At 50.0% G+C, this 19,456-nt stretch overlaps 6 protein-coding genes across 6 annotated transcripts; 3 read left to right on the forward strand and 3 right to left on the reverse strand.

The window, feature by feature from the left end:
• Positions 1-387: 387 nt before the first annotated feature.
• UHO2_04499 (uncharacterized protein) lies at positions 388-1,248 on the forward strand (the record flags this gene model as incomplete). Its single annotated transcript, XM_041558491.1, has 1 exon — positions 388-1,248. The coding sequence occupies one exon, from the start codon at positions 388-390 to the stop codon at positions 1,246-1,248; it is 861 nt and encodes a 286-aa protein (XP_041414425.1).
• A 268-nt stretch (positions 1,249-1,516) lies between these two features.
• Positions 1,517-3,331, reverse strand: UHO2_04500 (uncharacterized protein; the record flags this gene model as incomplete). The annotated part of the gene is made up of 1 exon (XM_041558492.1): positions 1,517-3,331. One exon carries the CDS (start codon positions 3,329-3,331, stop codon positions 1,517-1,519), a length of 1,815 nt encoding a protein of 604 aa, XP_041414426.1.
• Positions 3,332-5,222: 1,891 nt separating this feature from the next.
• On the reverse strand, positions 5,223-5,504 carry UHO2_04501 (uncharacterized protein; the record flags this gene model as incomplete). Its single annotated transcript, XM_041558493.1, has 1 exon — positions 5,223-5,504. One exon carries the CDS (start codon positions 5,502-5,504, stop codon positions 5,223-5,225), a length of 282 nt encoding a protein of 93 aa, XP_041414427.1.
• Positions 5,505-5,992: 488 nt separating this feature from the next.
• Positions 5,993-8,903, reverse strand: UHO2_04502 (uncharacterized protein; the record flags this gene model as incomplete). Its single annotated transcript, XM_041558494.1, has 2 exons — positions 5,993-8,668; positions 8,799-8,903. 2 exons carry the CDS (start codon positions 8,901-8,903, stop codon positions 5,993-5,995), a joined length of 2,781 nt encoding a protein of 926 aa, XP_041414428.1.
• A 1,920-nt stretch (positions 8,904-10,823) lies between these two features.
• UHO2_04503 (uncharacterized protein) lies at positions 10,824-11,467 on the forward strand (the record flags this gene model as incomplete). Its single annotated transcript, XM_041558495.1, has 2 exons — positions 10,824-10,841; positions 10,928-11,467. The coding sequence occupies 2 exons, from the start codon at positions 10,824-10,826 to the stop codon at positions 11,465-11,467; spliced, it is 558 nt and encodes a 185-aa protein (XP_041414429.1).
• A 3,569-nt stretch (positions 11,468-15,036) lies between these two features.
• Positions 15,037-18,424, forward strand: UHO2_04504 (uncharacterized protein; the record flags this gene model as incomplete). Its single annotated transcript, XM_041558496.1, has 5 exons — positions 15,037-15,222; positions 15,280-16,398; positions 16,564-16,859; positions 17,172-18,243; positions 18,320-18,424. The coding sequence occupies 5 exons, from the start codon at positions 15,037-15,039 to the stop codon at positions 18,422-18,424; spliced, it is 2,778 nt and encodes a 925-aa protein (XP_041414430.1).
• Positions 18,425-19,456: the final 1,032 nt, after the last annotated feature.

Here is a 19,456-nt window from a genome sequence, read left to right on the forward strand (position 1 = left end):
GGGTTTGCGGATGCGTCGAAAGATTGTTGAGTCAAGTATGATGGTGTTGAGAAGAAGAAGAGCAGAGCAGAGCAGAGCTTAAAACGCAGCCCCGCCAGAAAGTCTGGCTATTTCTTAAGCATGTTAGATCTAAAACATGTTAGATCCTAAGCATGTTAGATCTAAAGCATGTTAGATCCTAGGCATGTTAGATCTAAAACATGTTAGATCTAAAGCATGTTAGATCGAGTCGAGTTTCTCGGAAGTCGGGAGACGCTTGGACCCTTGTAAAGCGCTGTTTTGATTTGCTTCTTACTGCTCAACACCATCATCACCTTGGTGGACAGCTGAGAACGTCGTAGTCCTTCTGCAAAGTCAATCAGGATGGAAGAAGAGCAAGGCAGAAAGATGTCCCAAGCAGGTCCCTCCTCCCCGCGAGCACCGACGACAAGGTCACCCGAGTCTCCTCACGACACGCTTACCTCTGCGAAAGACCCATCACAGCCAGCAGCAACAGGATCAACCTCGACATCAGCCCCAATCTCACCTCGCTCCCCCGCTCGCCGCCCCTCATCGTGTAGAGGCACCAAACGCAGCCCATCCGTCTCCCCCGTCCCCGAAGAATCGAACACCACCTCCACCTCCCCACCCCCCCATGCGGTGGACGCATATCCCCCAACGAAGCGCTCCCGTCCACCCCCAGAGCCAGCCGTCAAACGTCGCGGCCAACGTCTATTCGGAATGCTAACATCCACGCTCACCCAGTTCAAAGCTGAATCCGAATCCACCCGTTCCACCAGCGCCGCTCAACGTCGAGCAGAAATAGAAGCTCGTCTAGCAACCAAACTCAAACAGACCGACTCTGTCCTCTCTGCGACCGAACGCAAAAAGGATCTTGTATGGGAAGCGAGAGGTATTGCCGAGCAAATTGCATCTGGCGATGCGCAGAGAAAGACTTTGAGGGGGTTGAAGAGAAGGATGGCTAGTTTTTTGTTCACTCCCCCAACAACCTCTGCCGTTAGCGGTAGGAAGAGAGCGGAGAGGTTGGCACCCGAGATTCCTACTTCGACTTCAGCGGCAGGAGATGCGGGAGGATATGCATTGTACTTTTTGCCCGGGAAAACGTTGCCGGAGCAAGAAGATAAGTTGAATCAACAGGAAGATCAAGTGGATGAAAAGATTGATAAGTTTGATGATGGATGGGATGAGAGACGCAGGCAGCTCCTCCGTCGATTGCAGGCGGTGAAGGAGAAGATCGGCAAGATTTGAATCGATGGCCCTTCTATACTTGCTGCTGTTCTGGCATTCCTATACCCGAAGCGATCCGTACTTTTAGTTCTTCTCAAACAACACAGTCTCAAACAACACAGTCTCAAACAACACAGTCTCAAACAACATAGTCTCAAACATGCTTCTCTTGCTTGCGACGCTCGAGCGAAATATGATTTCCGAATGAGAATACACTGCAATAGGAGGAATGGAAACAAGACGATACGTTGCAGTGCAAAGGTATCATTCATTCAAGAGGTATCAATTACTAAGCCGAAGGTCGAGCCTGCGGGAACGCAAATGGCGCACCGCCAGGTTGCTGCTGCCGTCCATACATTTGTTCACCGCCACTGACGTGTGGGTTAGGCATAGCGAATCCACCCGCACCAGGAACAAACGCACCATCACCACCACCTGCAGAAGGAGCTCCAGGGGGAGGAACTACGGGGGGAGGAGCTACGGAGGGAGGAGAAGCGTAACTCGATCCTCCTCCATCAGCAGTAGCATCTCTCTGCCCGTATCCTGGCTGTGGTGCCGTTCCATACGGGTTAGCATAGGGAGGGGGAGCAGCCCAAGAGTTGGCCCCATATGGCTGATACCCACCTGGTACCGGATATCCTCCACCCGAACCCGGATATCCACCTTGCGCCTGCACTTGCGACCCGGGATAAGAAGGCTGATGACTATACCCGCTCAACCCCTCATCCACCTGTTGCGGAGGCAGCGCACCACCAGCACTAGGCAAGGGACTTGCTCCTTGCAAAGCCGCATCCCTCTCCCTCTTGAATGCTTCCATTTGACCTCTAAACCTATTCTCCTTTTCCATCTTGTCCAATTGCTTCTTCTCCGCCCTCCTCCTAGCTTTAACATTGAAGCGAGTTTCTTTGGCATCTTCGTCACTAGCATCGTAACTCGTATCGATGGGACCGAGCAAAAGCTTGAGACAGTAGAGTTCCTGGGTGAGCTCCACGCCAGTGCTCTTCTGGACTTGATGAGACTCGACGGCGATATCAGAACAAACATCGATCAAGTCTCCTACGTTGGGATCGTTGTCGATGCCATCGAGCCATTCTTGGGCTTCACGATCGTTGCCAACAGCTGCAATCTGGAATGAGATCGCATCTTCTCCGTAACGGGTGGAGGCGAGCGTACGTTTGGCGTGTTGGAGAACTTTGACGATTTTTTCTCCCCTTTCGGTCTGGCCTGTGGGTCGACCATCGGTGATGACGAGTACGAAAGCTGGTTTTGAAAGTCTATCTTGGGTGGCAGGGGTGAGGACGAGAGGCTGGATGATTTTGCTCTCGAGTGAAGCGCCCATCGGGGTTGCTCGACCGTCGTAAGCGCATTGCGAGGTGAGTTGGTCTGCTTCGGCGACATTATGAATGCGCGTTTGAACAGACGAGTTCATCCAAGCAGCTTCCATTCCGTCCGGGTCGAACCTTGCTGCTGCGTCCGCTGCTCTCTTGAGAATGCCTGCAAGAGCGTCTCGTCGACGTGTACCCTCGGATCGCATACTCGCCGAGTCATCCAGCAAAAACATCACATCGAACAACGCCAGTTTGACCAAATCCTGGGCGAGATACGGAGGCAACTGCCAACTATCCGCACACTGTGCCAGTGCACCGGAACTAGCAATATCCTGAGCGATCCTCGCTACATCAGCAAACCTATAGAAGGCATACAGATACTGATCCATGACACACGTCGCAAGCAAGTTGGCGATATGCTTCCAATCACGAAGCGAATCCCATCCAAGGTTGGGGTTGTTCGCTGCAGCAACAACCGAGTTGGCGTCAGGATTAGGATGTGCAAGCTGCTGTTGGTGATGGTGGTGAGCATATGCAGCTCCACCGACAGCAGCACCAGCCCAGGAAGAGGCATGAGAGTTGGAGCCAGACGAAGACATGGGTGCGGCCGAGTAAGACTGTTGGTGGTGGCAAGGGGATGCGTGAGCGAGTTGTTGTTGTTGTTGTTGTTGTTGTTGTTGTTGTTGTTGTTGATGTTTCTTAGAGGCTTTATAAAGCATGTAGGCTGTAACACCGACTGCTAGACCTGCTACGACGAGTTTCTTGTTGAATCCCATGCCCTTTTTGAATGGTGGGAAGAAAGGTGGGATACGATTGGAAGCAAGTTGTACGAGAAACAGGATACCGTAGCCGCTATATATCGTCGCTCATCCCGTCTTGGCGTGCTTTACTCGTGTAGCATATATTGCTTACTAATGATGACTGTCCTTCCTTGGGCGGCGGCTCCCACTAGGCTGACGGGTCCTTCTGAATTAGATAAGCACAACCATTATCTAAGCACCAAAAAATGCATTTAACACAGCTACCTTCCCACATGCACAACACCAATGCCAACAGAATAAGTTAACTACCTATAGTATATCTGAATAGCATAAGGGGCATGCCTTCAAGGTCCTTGTGTGGCCAATCACATTACACTTGGTGCACTGGCTTGGAGCTCAACATGGACATACTGCCTGGGCCTCAACCACTTCAAACTGACTGGGTTCCTGCTTAGTACTCAACCTTGGGAGTATGCTCTGAGCTTGAATTGGCTCAATGCATTGGCAAGGCTCAAGAAGCAACTGTGGTGACCCATTCCACCTCAAATGCCAGTGCAGGTGGAAATGGCTGAGTAGAAGAGCCTTGTCTCGATGAGCATCTAATGTGTGTAAGCATGGGAGCCCATAGACTCAAGAGAAAGTGCCTGTACAAATTGGAGATGGAGGGGGATTGCTCTTCACCAGTAACTTCCATTGCTCCTCAACCTTCCTTAATGACTCATGAGATACCCATCCTCATACAACTCTGTATAGAGTCCCTGAAAGCTCAAGAGGCATTCAGATCTGTTGTTTTGCCTGTATTGACTGTAACTCAGAGAGTTGGTTGAGGAGGGCAAGGCAGATTGCTTTCCAGGTCTCAAAAAGGTCAAATGTTGATCTCTTCAAGTATGACTTAAGGAGTGTGTGAATTCCCTCTACTCACAAGGTAGCTGTATTGCCAAAATGAGTCAACTGGTCAGCCCAAGCACATACAAGCTTCTCCTTGAATGGAACAAGCCACATAGCCTTGATATAGCCAACTTCTTCAAGGTGCTCTGGAATGTACTTCTGCTGGAACTCATCAATGCATTTGGTATACTCTTCCTTGGTTGGCAAGTTGATGATCAAGTGACAGGAGTTATAGAACTCCTTCCACTTCTCAGCCTCTGAAAATGCTGGCTGGCATCAGGCAAGGACTGCCTTGATTGCATGCCAAAGGCAAAGGAGTGTTGCAGCAGAGGGAAAAAGAGTCAAAGCTGCATTCATAAGTGCAAGACACCAATCTGTTAGAATAACAGATGGGAGGGCAGCATTACATTGCTCATATAGCAATTGCAACTGCTCTAGAGCCCAGGGTGTAATCTTCTTCTGCCTCACTGCTGAGGAATGCAAATGCAATACAGAACAACTGCTGAGCCACATTGACACCAATCATATTGAGGAGAGGCATCCCATATTTGTTTGTCTTGTATGTACAATTGAGGAGGAGGAGGTTAGGGTATGCTCAAAGATAGCTGAGAGAGTTGGGATGCACAAAAAGGACTGCTGTAACCTGGCCATCTGGTGCAAATTGAATTTGGCTCCAAAAGCCCTCCTTATTGAGTTGATTGGCTAGCACATGGATTGGGCTTTGGCCTTCACAAGTACCTTGACATATATCTGCAATCCAGTTGTAGATATCTTGCCATGTAGCTAGCAAGCTGCTCTGCTGTACAAGTGTCTGAATCTCCTTCAGCAAGATTCCAGCATTCAATAAGCTTGCAAGTTGTGACATGCCTCCAGAGAGTTGCTGGTGGACTGGGTGGGCCAATGGGTGCTGGCTTGGCTCATGGTTGTGTATAGCAAAGCATTGATCAGGACAATGCTTCAGTGCCCAGCTGCTATCAGTCATCTCTTTTGCAATAACCAAGAGAGGGCAATTTGTTTTTCAAGTTGTTGTTTTTCTCCAATGCTCCACTAAGCTGTTAGGAGGGTTGCAAGCTTGATTGCATGTGTAGATAACTGTCCTAGTACCATTCTTCTCCTTCATTGACCTTTGAGTGGTAAAAGCATAGCCTCTTGGCTTAGCCCATGAATTGATTGACTCAAATAAGGCTTCTTGAGGCTCAAAATAGCATTTGGGAGGGAGGCAGTCATCTGGGAAGGTGGCAATGGTGATGGTGATGGCATTGGTGTTGCAGGCATTGGAAGGTGGCTGTGTTAGATGCATTTTTTTATGCTTAGGTAATTGTTGTGCTTATCTAATTCAGACAGACCCATCAGCCTAGTGGGTGCCTCGGGCGGCCAGTTGCTGAGCTCATGCTTATTAATCCCACAGACGCGTCACGTGGTTTAGGAGCACGGGTCGTGGCAGGTGACCGATGCTTTTATATAGCTCCCTTTTGGGAGTATCGACAGTCTGGCAGGATGATGCAGATGGCGTCGTTGGCAAGAGAAGGAAGTGTTACCGGAAGGAAGTGATACCGATTTCAGTCTGAGCCTTGGAATCCAGTGCCACCCGCATGGCTTGGTCAAATCTTATCAGATGTATGACTACAGTACATGATCTCACGCCATCAGATCCGATCTCATACACAGACCAAGAATGACAAAGCTTTGTTGAGAAACATATTGCCTGTTGTTTGCAACTGCACTGTCACCAAAGGAAATGCTACCAACGCAAGCGCTTATGCCGACAAAATCAACTTGGCGGGAGTCTTACAACCCATACCGATCAGCCAACCTCTGGACAATGACGGGAGGAAACTGTTGTTTCTGAACCTCCCACTCATCTCCACTCATCTCCCTGAAACCGGTCAAGATCTTGCCAAACATCTCGTTCAACTCTGCACTTGGAGTGCTCCATCGTACCACCGCGTTACAGAAATAAACAAATCCCTTGGCAGCACCGTTTGGGTTGACCTGAATCATCTCGCACAAGCCCCTGAAGGCGGAATCCTTCTCATCGTTATCTTTAATGTCCCATAGAGCTTGACACCAAGACTCAATAAACACATGCAAATGCGGTGCTACCAATCCCGGCTGGACCAAGCCTAAACGCCCAATCGTCACCGCGGCATTCTCGGAAAGCGACTTGACCGATTTCGTCGACAAAAGCACGGGCACAAGACGCTTAACAAGCTCCTCAACCCACTGTGCCAGTTCAGGATCCGAGGATCCATACTGCAATGCAATCTCCCCGGCAGCCCAAGCAGCATTGTTGCATACCGAGACGTTCTCGATCTTCGGTTCCGGTTCGATTTGTCTTATCAACTCCGGCATGAGTTGCGGTAGGAATGGTTTGAGTAGGTCGAAGCAGGAAATTGCCAAATCACCCAACAGTGCGTATGCAGATTGCCGGACGGGTGCTTCGACGTTGGTGATGCAATGTCCCAATAGAGGTAAGAGCGATGGTTGGGAGCCAGCAACAAGATCTCTCACTGCTGTGTTGAGACCTTGTGTCAAACCACTAAGAAGGTCGAGAGCGACAATGATAAAGGTTCGATCGGGTATGTCTTGTTCCATTGCTGGTTTTTGGGATTCTGCTTCCGCTGCGGCCAGATTGTCATGCACAATACCAACGCAACGTTGGAAAACGGGGGGAGAGTAGGGGAGGAATCCAGGTCCAACTGCAATGGTCACGGATGACATGCATTCGAGTAAAGGGATCAGATCCGGGTCTGTATCGTGCAACCCTTGCCATTTGGCGATCAATGGTGGCATGACGATTTCGACGTATTCTGGACGATTCAATGCAGAGCCAACCGAGTCGGCAAGAGTTCCCAAGGCGTCGTAGAGTATAAGTAGGTTCTTTTGCTGGTATTTGTCAAAGGCAAATACGAGAGTCTTGAGTACTGGTTCCAGGAAAGGTTCCAGATTTCGACCTGCTTCTTCTTCGAGCGTCGCAAAGGCACTACAACCGGCTTCCTGAACACGTTTGTTGTTATCGAGTACCATGTTGAGCAAACCTTCCATGGCGGGAACGAAAAACTGCTGCTGATGTTCAGGAGTCTCGGCTGCAACACACCAACTCGAATAGCGACCAAGTGTCCAGCAGGTGATGGAACGAACGAGAGGTTTCGAGTCCTTCAGACTATTGATCAAGAAGGGCACCAAAGTTGGCAAGTGAGGCTGAATGCCAGCAATGCATCCCTCGGCGATGGCACCGAGAGCAAGGATACCGCATTCACGCTGCAACCAATCTTGGCTGAACAGCCTCTCTTTCAAGTAAGGCAAGAGGATCTCCAGAAGCTCGTCGCCAAAGTTGACTGCCATCACATCGAGAGCTGCTGCTGAACACTTGCGCAAGTTCCAATCGGAAATACCATCGTCGTCTTCTTCATCGTCTTCATCCTCGTCGTAGTCATCCTCGTCATCATCCTGTGCCTCAATCGCAGCTCGCGACTTGCCCGTACCGGATGCGCCTCCATTGGCAGCAGCATCGTCAAGATGCTCATTTCTATGTGTACCACCACCGTAATGTCTTGGCTTGATATCTTCCGCACGATCTGGCACAGCGGCATCATCCTCATCACCACCAAGCATGAGCAGGTCGAGCTCGTTGTAGACCATTCCTTTGAGCAAGACGGGTGCGACTTTGGAAAGATAAGGACGAAGCTTGTCTTTGAGCGAAGGTTCTTCGGCAAACTGAAGCCAGAACTCGCATGCTTCCAACGAGACATCGTCGTCCTTGTCCTGGGTTGAGTAGAGCATGTATTCGACGAGGTTGTCCATCTCTGGAATGAGCTTATCTGGTCGAACACCTAGGATGAGCACCAAAGCCTGACAGACGTATCTGCGGACATTGGCGCTTTCGTCACTGGCACGCTTGAAGAGAGCAGCCAGGAAAGTATCGATGTGGTTTTGCAACGCGGCCGAACCGATCTGGACGAATTGGTTGAGACAGTTGAGCGCGTGCATTCGGAGGCGTGGATCGTTGTGCTGAGTAGCCTGAATGAATTTGGGGATGAGAATGTCGATAGGCTTGACACCGTTGAGTTCGCAGAGTTCGAGCTCGCGTGGGATATCTTCGCAGATCTTGGCTAACGAGCTAAAGGCACCTTCTGCTTCGTCGATGTTTTGAGAAGCCATGAGTTCGCCGAGCTTGGAGAGACCTTCTGGCCAACCTTGTGGGGTGAGGATGGTCATGAGCATGGAGACGACTTGGGTAGCTGTGCGACGGAGCATGTCTTCGGGCAAGCTGAGAGCGGGGATGATGGCCTGCTTGACATATTCGAAGGATTCGGGCGAGATGAGGTCATTGTGGAAGAGAATGTGGTTCTTGAGGATGAGACCTGCGACGGAACGGGTCGCAAGGTCTTCGGTCGTGAGAGATGTCAAGGTGAAGACACAATAATTTGCGTAATCTGGGATCTGGCCGACGGTATCAAGGCGCTGTTGGAAGGAAGCAGCGAGGACATTGGAATTGGAACAGAAGTAGGAGAAGGTGGTTAGTATGAAAAGACCATGACAAAGGCGTGCAATGTCGCAATGATGAAAGCAGCGGGGATTGGGCAAGACGTACCTGAGCGATTCTCTCTTGCACATCCATCTGAGGGCTCTGCGAGTCTCGAAAGAGCTGGACGAGCTCGGTGAGCCCCTCTTGGGAGGGCTGCCAATTTGATGACATGGCTGAGGAAATGTATAGAGATGCCAATGCTCAGCTGCCGATAGGTATATCGGCTGTGAGAGAGAGAGAGAGAGAGAGAGAGAGAGAGAAAGAAAAAAAGAAGAAAAAAAAAGAAGCTCAAATCGACCTAGAGAGTGTGTGTGCAGCTCTGTCGATATGTGAGCGTGCTAAGTGACACGAGTTGGCCGGGAGTGCCAAATGACCTGCGACTTGGCAGGTGTGAAGGCCTCAAAGAAGACGAGCAATCGAGCTTCGATTCGTCTTTCGATCTCTCAGCTGCTACGACCTGGTCAAGGTCGGACGCAAGTAGTGTGCGAAGAGGAAAAGGGAAGGTGGTGCTGATGCGTGATCCTAGTGCCGTGGCAGGTCTAGCTGATGGTCAGGAGGGGGGTGAGGCTGCAGTGACTGCGTTGTCAGCGGCGGACGAGTCCGGCGAATGAAGATCGCAACGGGTGAGCAAGTCGACAATCGATCCGACGAGAGTTCGAAGTGTTCTCCCAAAAGCCTGAAGCGAGTGTGGTACGACAGGATCGAACAGCGAAAGAGACCGTGGATGAACCCGTTATGACGAAGCTGAGCTGGAGAAAGGATGGAAAGACAAAGCGCTGAAGGTGAGGCGAGGTGAGGTGAAGTAGGATGGAGGTGAGGTATCAAGTGAATCGAGTTGAGTTGAGAATGCGATGAGAAGGTCTGCGTGTCACTTGGCAAATCTGGAAGATTAGAAGAAGAAGAAGAAAAAGTCACACTCGGACGAGAGAGAGAGAGAGACACACACACACACACGCACACACACACACACACACACCACACACAGTTTCCAGCCAGCACGTGTGTGTGTGTGCGTGTCAGTCTATATCCCTCTTTCTCTGTCTCGCTGAGCAAGTGTAATTTTGAGACTAGGGGGTTTCAGTTTTCTCTGAGTTTTCAAAACTCCGAGTTTTCATGGTTTTTTTGGATTTTGAAAGCTTGCTGCTTAAGTAAGCTCTGCCAGGAAAGAAAAGCTCGGAAGTTTTGAAAACCCCTACTTATTTTTGCCGTGAGCCCAGGTTTCTGAATATTTGAGTTTTCAGCAGGAGTTTTTGTCATGTGCTGATATCACGTGATTCTAACACAATTCTGTGCACAACCCTTGACCTCCACTTTCTGCACTGTCTACACTTTCTCATGCTTTGAGTTATGTCTGTCCTTGCTTCACTTCTATCACCATCTCCAGTAGCATTTCCTCCCTGTCAGTGCCAGGACATGGACATGCCATCCCCTCACAACCATATCAACAACATTACACTATTCACAGCTTTGCAGCGAGCCTCTGGATTGGCTCCAGCATCAGAGCAGTCTTCAACTGCTTCACAGCACAACACAATAATGTCAGCTCAGTCCAACCTTGATTGCTCTCGTCAGCACCACCCTTCTGCAACTTCCAGCACCTTGGCTGGGGCTGAGTCGACTCAGCCAGCAACCTCTCCTGCTTCCCCTTTGTCCTCCTCCACTCCTTCTGGTTCCAATGCCACCACATCTGCTGGTTCTTTGCCTCGCCAAACCTCTACCCGGCCAACTTGAATCTCTGCAACTTGCAGACATCAAGCCAGTACTCGTGGCAGCAGGTTCAACAAAACAGATCATATTGCCTACTTCAATTGGTTGCCTAGCAACATAAATAACCTCGTTGATATCATCTACAATAATGATCATTACCAATGTGTTCTATTGCCAGGACGTTTGACTGTGGAACAGGAAAAGGGTCTGAAGACAAACAAAGATGTTATCTGCAGGCAGATATGGCAGGAGCTGTTCCCAGACGAGTCTACTGTTGGTGGTGCTGGTCGAGTAAAGACTAAGATTCACTGGCTCACTGAACAATACAACAACATCAAGAAGACCATCTCGCAGCAGACTGGTGCTGGAGTACTTCTTCAAGACATGGATCACAACAGCTTGGTAAGTACAACTTAGTTGATTCATGTTAAGTGTGCCAACATTCTTATACTTTATATCTCTGTCTATGCTTCTTTATCAACTTGCAGGACTATGCCACATGCAAATCAATTGCTCAAAGCTGCCCTTGGTTTGAGCACTGGCACAAGATGATGACCAACTGTGCACAGACTGGTCCAGTTGTTCTTCTCACTGGCCACCCATATGATGCCACCCCTGCCTCCTCTCAGAATAACTCGGTTGATGCTGATGTGAACATGAATGATGCCAGCGATGCTCACTACCCTCAGCAATGCAACATTCCTGGCATGGAATCCATTCTTGAGGAGTTGCAAAATGATCCCATTGGAGCAAGAGTTATCTCATCTTTTTCTTCTTTGGTTGCAGCCACCCCAGCTGCTGCTTCATCTTCATCCCACTCGCCCTTCTCTTCCTCATCCAACCCATCTTCGATTGGCCCCACCCCCTTCACCATTACCCCTATAGACACTCCAACCCACCAGCGCTCATCCAGCACCACTTTTGAGGCTGATGAAGTGGACAATGGTGATGGTGACTCTGTTTACCATTCTCCAGCCACAGGTACAACACCCAAGAAGTCTCGACCCTTCACTTCCAAGAGCAAGTGAGAAGAGCTGTCAGAAATTGTGCAGGCCTGCACCCAAGACATGCTTCAGGCACGAATCAAGGTTGAGGAGGAATGCATGAAGAGGGAGGAAATGTGCATTCAATTTGCCAGGGAAGAAAGTGAGAGACAAGAGTGCATGCAAACTGAAGAGCATGGTTGGCTCATGGAGATGGTGCAGATGATGAACCCTAATCTACCCTTTGGCAACATTGCTGGAAGTAGTCAAAGCAATCTTGATCTTGACCCACTGGTTCTTGCCATGGATCAGCAGGACAATAGCGATTCAGCTTGTGAGTAGACCATTTGGCAAGAATGGTGTTCCTTTTGAGTTCTCCAAGTTCTGTTCCTGTGTTTCCGACTTGTTGTACCATTGCTCTCTGTAAAGCTAGCTCTCAATATGTATGACTAGCATACCCCATACCCAGTCTTCCATGTAATTGTCATGGGCCTGGATGCTCAAGAAGCAGGAGGGTCACGGGTTCATATGGAAGGAGCACAGGTATCGAAGATCTAGTTGAGATCAGTAGAGAGCATGGTCATAGTGCAGTCTCCATGGAGACCATGGACTCCTATGGACTCACATGCAAAGGAGGGCCAAGCACAGCCATGAGGAGGACCAAGCTCAAGGAGCAGGCACAGCCACGAAGAGGACCAAGCTCAAGGAGCATGCAGATGGTTACCACTCAGGGGCTCGAGAGACAAGAGCCAAAGGAACTGACACTGATCAAAGGAGGAGGAGCAGTGTCGAAGGAGTCGACACCAGGTCATGAGGAGGAGGAGCAGTGTTGAAGGAGTCGACATCAGGTCATGAGGAGGAGGAGCAGTGTCGAAGGAGTTGACATCAGGTCATGAGGAGGAGGAGCAGTGTCGAAGGAGTCGACACAGCTCAAGAGGCACAGGGGTGCCAAGCAGGAGAGGCCCCTGAGCAGTACTCGATGAAGAAGGTACTCTCTGGAGAGAGAGCAGGAGCAGCATCGCTGGCGATGCTGAGAAGAGGTATATAACCATGCTTTCTCATCATCAATAGGTCGAGTGGATCCTCATCCACTCTACTCACCATAACTAGTTATCACTTCAGCATAAGTATATATTAGTTTCAGTCAGCATAGCAGCAATCCATCAAAGGTTGCTCCTCATTGTAGTGTGTGTGTTGTATCACCACTACCTGACGTCCGAAGGCGCCCATAGCAGGTTAGCAGTCCAGATCAAGATAGAACCGAAGGCAGTAGTCCACTGTGGTCTGGGGATCACTTCAAGCATCAAGTCAACACACTGGACACTTGTGTTGACGCCACCAACCTTATCACCAACACCATCAACCTCATTATCATCGACATCACCAATCTCATCACCAACACCATCAACCTCATCATCATCAACACTCACACCAGACCTTGGTGTCATCATAACATTGATATTGATCATGCCGAGCTACCCCTGAACGGAGTGTCCACAGAGGTCAGCCGAAACCTACGATAGTATATACCACGAACGCCACCAGCTGTAACTGCATAATTTGATAGTCACCGATACTGAGACAATAGCTGTCGCACAGTTTGATAGTCACCGAGTATCTCGACAGACCGACCTGGGTTTCAGGCGCGAGACCCCTGACATTAGAGTGGATCGTTCAAGCAGCTCCTCACGATCACCATGACAGACCCAGACCTCAACAATAAGCTCGATAGACTACTCACTCTATTGGAAGCACAGCTAGAGCTTACCAGACAGGGTCATCGAGAGGAACGATTACAACGAGCTCAACTGAGCAGGGAGGAGACAATGGACCTCTCTCACTCAGAAGACCAAGCAGGAGGAGGAGATGAGTCTATGATAGGAGACCCACATACTCCTACTCCAGCTCCACGACCAAGACGTTCAGTCTCATTCAACCTGGATGAGCAGGAGGACATCAACTATGAGAAGTATGCTTCACCTACTGGGCCAAGATATGTCAAGACTAAGCTGGACCCCTACAGCAGGACTAGGACGGACCCTTACCCCCTGGACCACGAGGAGGATACCAGCATCATGGCAGAGCTTAACTGGTCAAAGCCCATCGCCACCCCCTTTCCAAAGTTCAATCCCCGAGACATGGAGATCTTCATTCTAGAAGCCGAAGCATGGTTTAAGTTCAACCAGGTGTATGAGCAGTCTAGGATGATCAATCACATGGGTGCTCAACTGGAAGGGACAGCAAGAGAGTGGTGGACCTCCAAGCTCCGTATTGATAGAGCTAGAGAAGGAAGGTTGTTCAATGATTGGCACTACTTCACAGAGCGACTGTCAGAGCAGTTCAACCCACGCAATGCTAGGATGGAGGCATACAACAAGCTGTTGGCTCTCAGACTCACAAGTGATGCTCCTGGTGCTGCCACACGTCATGTAGAGCGGTTCAGAGACTTGGAGGGACAGGTCAACCTAGATGACAATGAGCTAGTGATTGATCTCTTCAGAGGTAGCCTCACTCGTAGCATACAGGAGAAGTTCAAGAGGAATCCACCTGGGAAGAGATGGGAGTGGTATCGAGAGGTTGAGGAGATCAATCGACAGAGGATGCTACTACAGCAGTCCTCGGCTAGACACTCACTCCCAAACGCCACGTCACCTCCACTAAGAACTGGGTCTCGGCCAAATCAAAGTTCGATCCCCATTTGACAACCCACTCAACCTTATCCAGCTTGATCACCAGCACAAGCAACTACACAAGCAACTACACAAAACCTAAACAGACCAACCAACCGACCCCTTCCTCATCAACCCACCCAAACCTCGAAGCAAGGAAGCCCTGCTCCATCAGGTATCAACACCTGTCATGTATGCAAAGGTATCGGCCATTGGGCCAGAGACTGCCCCAGCAGGAGGGTAGACCCTCTTAGCTCTCGACCCATGGGATCAAAGGTTATGGTCACCACAGCAGACCCCTTCGAGGAGGCCACCGACTCAGGAGATGGCCATACAGGCAGCACTGAGATGGGTGACCCTGAGGCCATGGACCTCAGCTCATACCAGCAACCCATGGACCCTGATCACGAGGAGGAGCATGATGATGATGACGATGAGGGAAATGTCAGTGGGGTGATGCACTGATGGCATGCATTGCTCTACAAACCTCCTCGCCATCACTCTGTATATATCAAGATTGTCAAGTATGTTTCTCTACCAGTGGAGGCAAAGCAGTACTGGAGCTCTCTGGAATGGTTCAAGACCATCCTGCTCGGATACTAGCTGATACCGGTGCTGGTTTGTCCATAGTCTCAGATTCTTTCATTAGTAAGTACCAAATACCCACAAAACCCATAAAAACAAGATCGATCCATGGTGTCACCAGGCACCAACTCTCCATCAATAGTTCTGCGAGCATGCAGGTATCTATTGGTACACACAATCTGGGTGTGGTCGAAGCTTCAGTGGCCGACACTGCGGACTATGACCTCATCCTGGTTCACTGAGCTACGGAGGCTCAAACCCACCATACAATGGGATACAGGCCAGCTGGAGTTCAAGACTCAGGAGCAGGACCAACCCCCTAGGAGACCCCCTGAAGCAGCAAGAGCAGGGGATCTAACCATGAGGAGACCAACCCTTCATGGTAACGAGTTTGTCTCAGCAGAGCACATACTACGAGCAGCTCTAGAAGATGGACCCATAGGATTCATGCTGTTGGAGGAGTCACCATCATCACTCCCAGCCTTTGGTTTTGTACCTACAGGCGCAGACAAAGGAGTCGAGATGGAGGTGGAGGTAGACAAGGTGGTGACAGCTGCAGACATACCAAAGCCATACCAACACCTGTGAGATGTGTTTGATGAGGTGGAAGCAGACAAGCTGCCCCATCATACCAAGCATGATCTCCACCTCAAGTTGATAGAAGGAGGTAAGCCACCTCAAGGGCCCCTATACCTTAAGGGACCCAAGGAGATGTCTGAGTTGAGGAGGTACTTGGATGAGAACCTCAAGAAGGGGTTCATAAGACCATCGAAGAGCCCGGCACGATCACCAGTGCTCTTCGTACCAAAGAAGGATGGAGGTCTCAGACTCTGTGTGGACTACAGAGGTCTCAACGAGATCACTGTCAAGAACAGGGCACCATTGCCCCTCATCGAGGAGCAGCTGTTCTTACTCAGGAAGGCAAGGATCTATACCAAGCTAGACCTTAGAGCAGCATACAACCTCATCCGGATTGCTAAAGGAGATGAATGGAAGACAGCTTTTGGCACTCAGTTGGGACTCTATGAGTACCTAGTGATGCCCTTTGGCCTAGCCAATGCTCCAGCTCACTTCCAGTCATTCATCAATGACATCTTCCGAGACATCATTGGGATATATGTGGTAGTATACCTAGATGACTTCCTGATCTTCAGTGACACTGAAGAAGCACATGTGAAGCATGTCACTGAGGTCCTCACTCGCTTAAGGAGCAACAGGCTCTTTGCTAAGCTGTCGAAGTGTGAGTTCCACACCAAGACAGTCGAGTTCCTGGGGTACATCATCAAGCCGACAGGCATAGAGATGGACCCAGAAAAGGTGCGCACTGTCAAGGAGTGGCCAAAGCCAGAGTCAATCCATGACATCCAGAGGTTCCTGGGTTTTGCCAACTTCTATCGAAGGTTCATAGCCCACTTTGCTCACATAGCCAAGCCTTTGACAGCACTGGTAAAGCCTATAGAACGGTTCAAGAAGTTTGAGCTACCAGAGGAGGCCCAACAGGCCTTCCACAAGCTCATCCAGGCCTTCACATCAGCAGGAGTGCTTCAGCACTTCAACTACCATCTTCCAACAAGGTTGGAGACTGATGCAAGTGACTTTGCTATAGCAGGAGTACTCAAGCAGGAGCATGAAGGACGATGGCATCCAGTGGCCTTCTACTCTAGGAAGATGTCTTCTGCCGAGAAGAACTATGAAATCCATGACAAGGAGCTCCTAGCTGTGGTTGCCTGCCTTACTCAGTGGTGACACATGCTAGCTGGACTACCGAACCAACTGGTCATCCTCACTGACCATGAAGCCCTCAAGTACTTCAAGTCACAGAGATGCATCACAGGTCGACAGGCTCGATGGGCCATACTACTAGCAGACTTCGACTTCATATTGCAGTATCGACCAGGAGACAAAGGTGGTGAACCTGATGCTCTCACCAGAAGGACAGACATGCAACCAGCTGGTGAAGAGCAGGATCACAATGTGAGGCAACTACTGCCTCCTCGAGTGTTCAAGGAGACAGCAGACCATGACTCGACCCTAGTGGCCCCTATGCTCTCGATGGAGTCCATAACATCAAAAGGTCTCAAAGACCTGGTCAAGATCTTCCAGCCCTTGGACCAAGAGCTACAGGAGATACATAGGAAGAAGCCCTTTGAACTCAAGGACGACCTATGGTACAGTGGAGGAAGGTTGGTTATCCCCAAAGTGATCATGCCAGGGAGGACCAACAACCGACACTCGAGGAGTGCCAAAGAGGTAGATGGACAGTCTCTCTCTGTAGAGCATCTGCGATTCATGGTGATGACCCAATGCCATGATGGTATCACTGCTGGACACGTAGGAAGAGATGCTACCATCAAGGCAGCTCAACGACATTACTGGTGGCCAAACATGACAGCTTGGATTGCAGACTATGTAGCAAGTTGTCCTGTATGTGCTAGGTACAAAGCTCCTCGTCATCGTCCATATGGTTTGCTACAGCCACTAGCAACACCAGACAGGCCCTGGGGCTTCATATCCCTCGACTTCATTGAAGGACTACCACCATCGAAGAAGTATGACTCCAAGACCTATGACTCTATTTTAGTCATTGTCGACAGGTTAACCAAGTTTGCCATACTAGCTCCAACCCATAAGACAGTCATGGCCAAACAGACTGCAGTATTGCTATATGGACACATGGTTAGACTCTTTGGATATCCAGATCACATGGTATCGGACCGAGGCAGGCAGTTCATATCAGGAGCATGGAAGGCATTTGCAGAGCAAATGGGTGTGAAGCACTCACTTAGCATGGCTTACCATCCTCAAACTGATGGTCAGACAGAGAGAGTCAATCAGGTCATAGAGCAATACCTCAGGATGTACTGCAACTATGAGCAGAATGACTGGGCCAACCTGCTGGACACTGTGGCCTTTGTATACAACAACACGGTCCACAACAGCATTGGTGTCTCACCATTCTTTGCATGCTATGGATGGAACCCCAAAGCTCATCCTGACATCCCTCAACGACTAGGAGTCAATGATCCAGGTCGCTTCGAGTACCTCATGGATGGAAAGGAGCATTGCAAGTACCTCCAGGAGCAGATCAGAGAGGCACAACATAGATCAGTAAACCAGTATAACAGGAAGCACAAGGACATCGAGTTTAAGGTGGGTGATATGGTCTATATCAACCGTCATAACTGGAAGACACGGAGACCCACACCCAAGTTAGATACCCGGTTTGCAGGACCCTACCCAGTTCAGGAACGGGTAGGACGCCGAGCTTATCGAATCACATTGCCAGCAAACCTTAGGGTGCATGATGTGTTCCATGTCTCCATGCTCAAGCCAGCAAGAACAAGTTCTCTTCCTCAACGTGCTGAACAGCCCACCATACCATCACTTCCAGATGAGGACCTCGACTTCGAAGTCGAAGCACTCATCGACAAGCGTTCACACAATGGGACTACAGAGTACAAGGTGTTGTGGAGAGGGTACTCAGAGGAAGCTGCTTCATGGGAACCAGTAGAGAACCTCAACTGTCCCGACCTCATCCAGGAGTATGAGGTGTCGGAGGGGGGACGAGTGAGTAGACAAAGTAGAGAAAGGGGGAGAGAACAGGAGGAGTAGAGAGAGGAAGAGGAAGGAGGATGATGTTGAGAAAAGGAGGAAGGATGATGTTGGCGATGTTGTCGAGGAGGAGGAGGAGGAGGAGGAGTCAGCATGGACCAGACCAGAGCATGCCTCGACGGAGCTCGGCTCTTAAGAGGGGGTAGTGTCATGGGCCTGGATGCTCAAGAAGCAGGAGGGTCACAGGTTCATATGGAAGGAGCACAGGTATCGAAGATCTAGTCGAGATCAGTAGAGAGCATGGTCATAGTGCAGTCTCCATGGAGACCATGGACTCCTATGGACTCACATGCAAAGGAGGGCCAAGCACAGCCACGAGGAGGACCAAGCTCAAGGAGCAGGCACAGCCACGAAGAGGACCAAGCTCAAGGAGCATGCAGATGGTTACCACTCAGGGGCTCGAGAGACAAGAGCCAAAGGAACTGACACTGATCAAAGGAGGAGGAGCAGTGTCGAAGGAGTCGACACCAGGTCATGAGGAGGAGGAGCAGTGTTGAAGGAGTCGACATCAGGTCATGAGGAGGAGGAGCAGTGTCGAAGGAGTTGACATCAGGTCATGAGGAGGAGGAGCAGTGTCGAAGGAGTCGACACAGCTCAAGAGGCACAGGGGTGCCAAGCAGGAGAGGCCCCTGAGCAGTACTCGATGAAGAAGGTACTCTCTGGAGAGAGAGCAGGAGCAGCATCGCTGGCGATGCTGAGAAGAGGTATATAACCATGCTTTCTCATCATCAATAGGTCGAGTGGATCCTCATCCACTCTACTCACCATAACTAGTTATCACTTCAGCATAAGTATATATTAGTTTCAGTCAGCATAGCAGCAATCCATCAAAGGTTGCTCCTCATCGTAGTGTGTGTGTTGTATCACCACTACCTGATGTCCGAAGGTGCCCATAGCAGGTTAGCAGTCTGGATCAAGATAGAACCGAAGGCAGTAGTCCACTGCGGTCCGGGGATCACTTCAAGCATCAAGTCAACACACTGGACACTCATGTTGACGCCACCAACCTTATCACCAACACCATCAACCTCATTATCATCGACATCACCAATCTCATCACCAACACCATCAACCTCATCATCATCAACACTCACACCAGACCTTGGTGTCATCATAACATTGATATTGATCGTGCCGAGCTACCCCTGAATGGAGTGTCCACAGAGGT

Source organism: Ustilago hordei, assembly GCF_900519145.1.
Source record: "Ustilago hordei strain Uho2 genome assembly, contig: UHO2_contig_09, whole genome shotgun sequence".
NCBI lineage: Eukaryota > Fungi > Basidiomycota > Ustilaginomycetes > Ustilaginales > Ustilaginaceae > Ustilago > Ustilago hordei.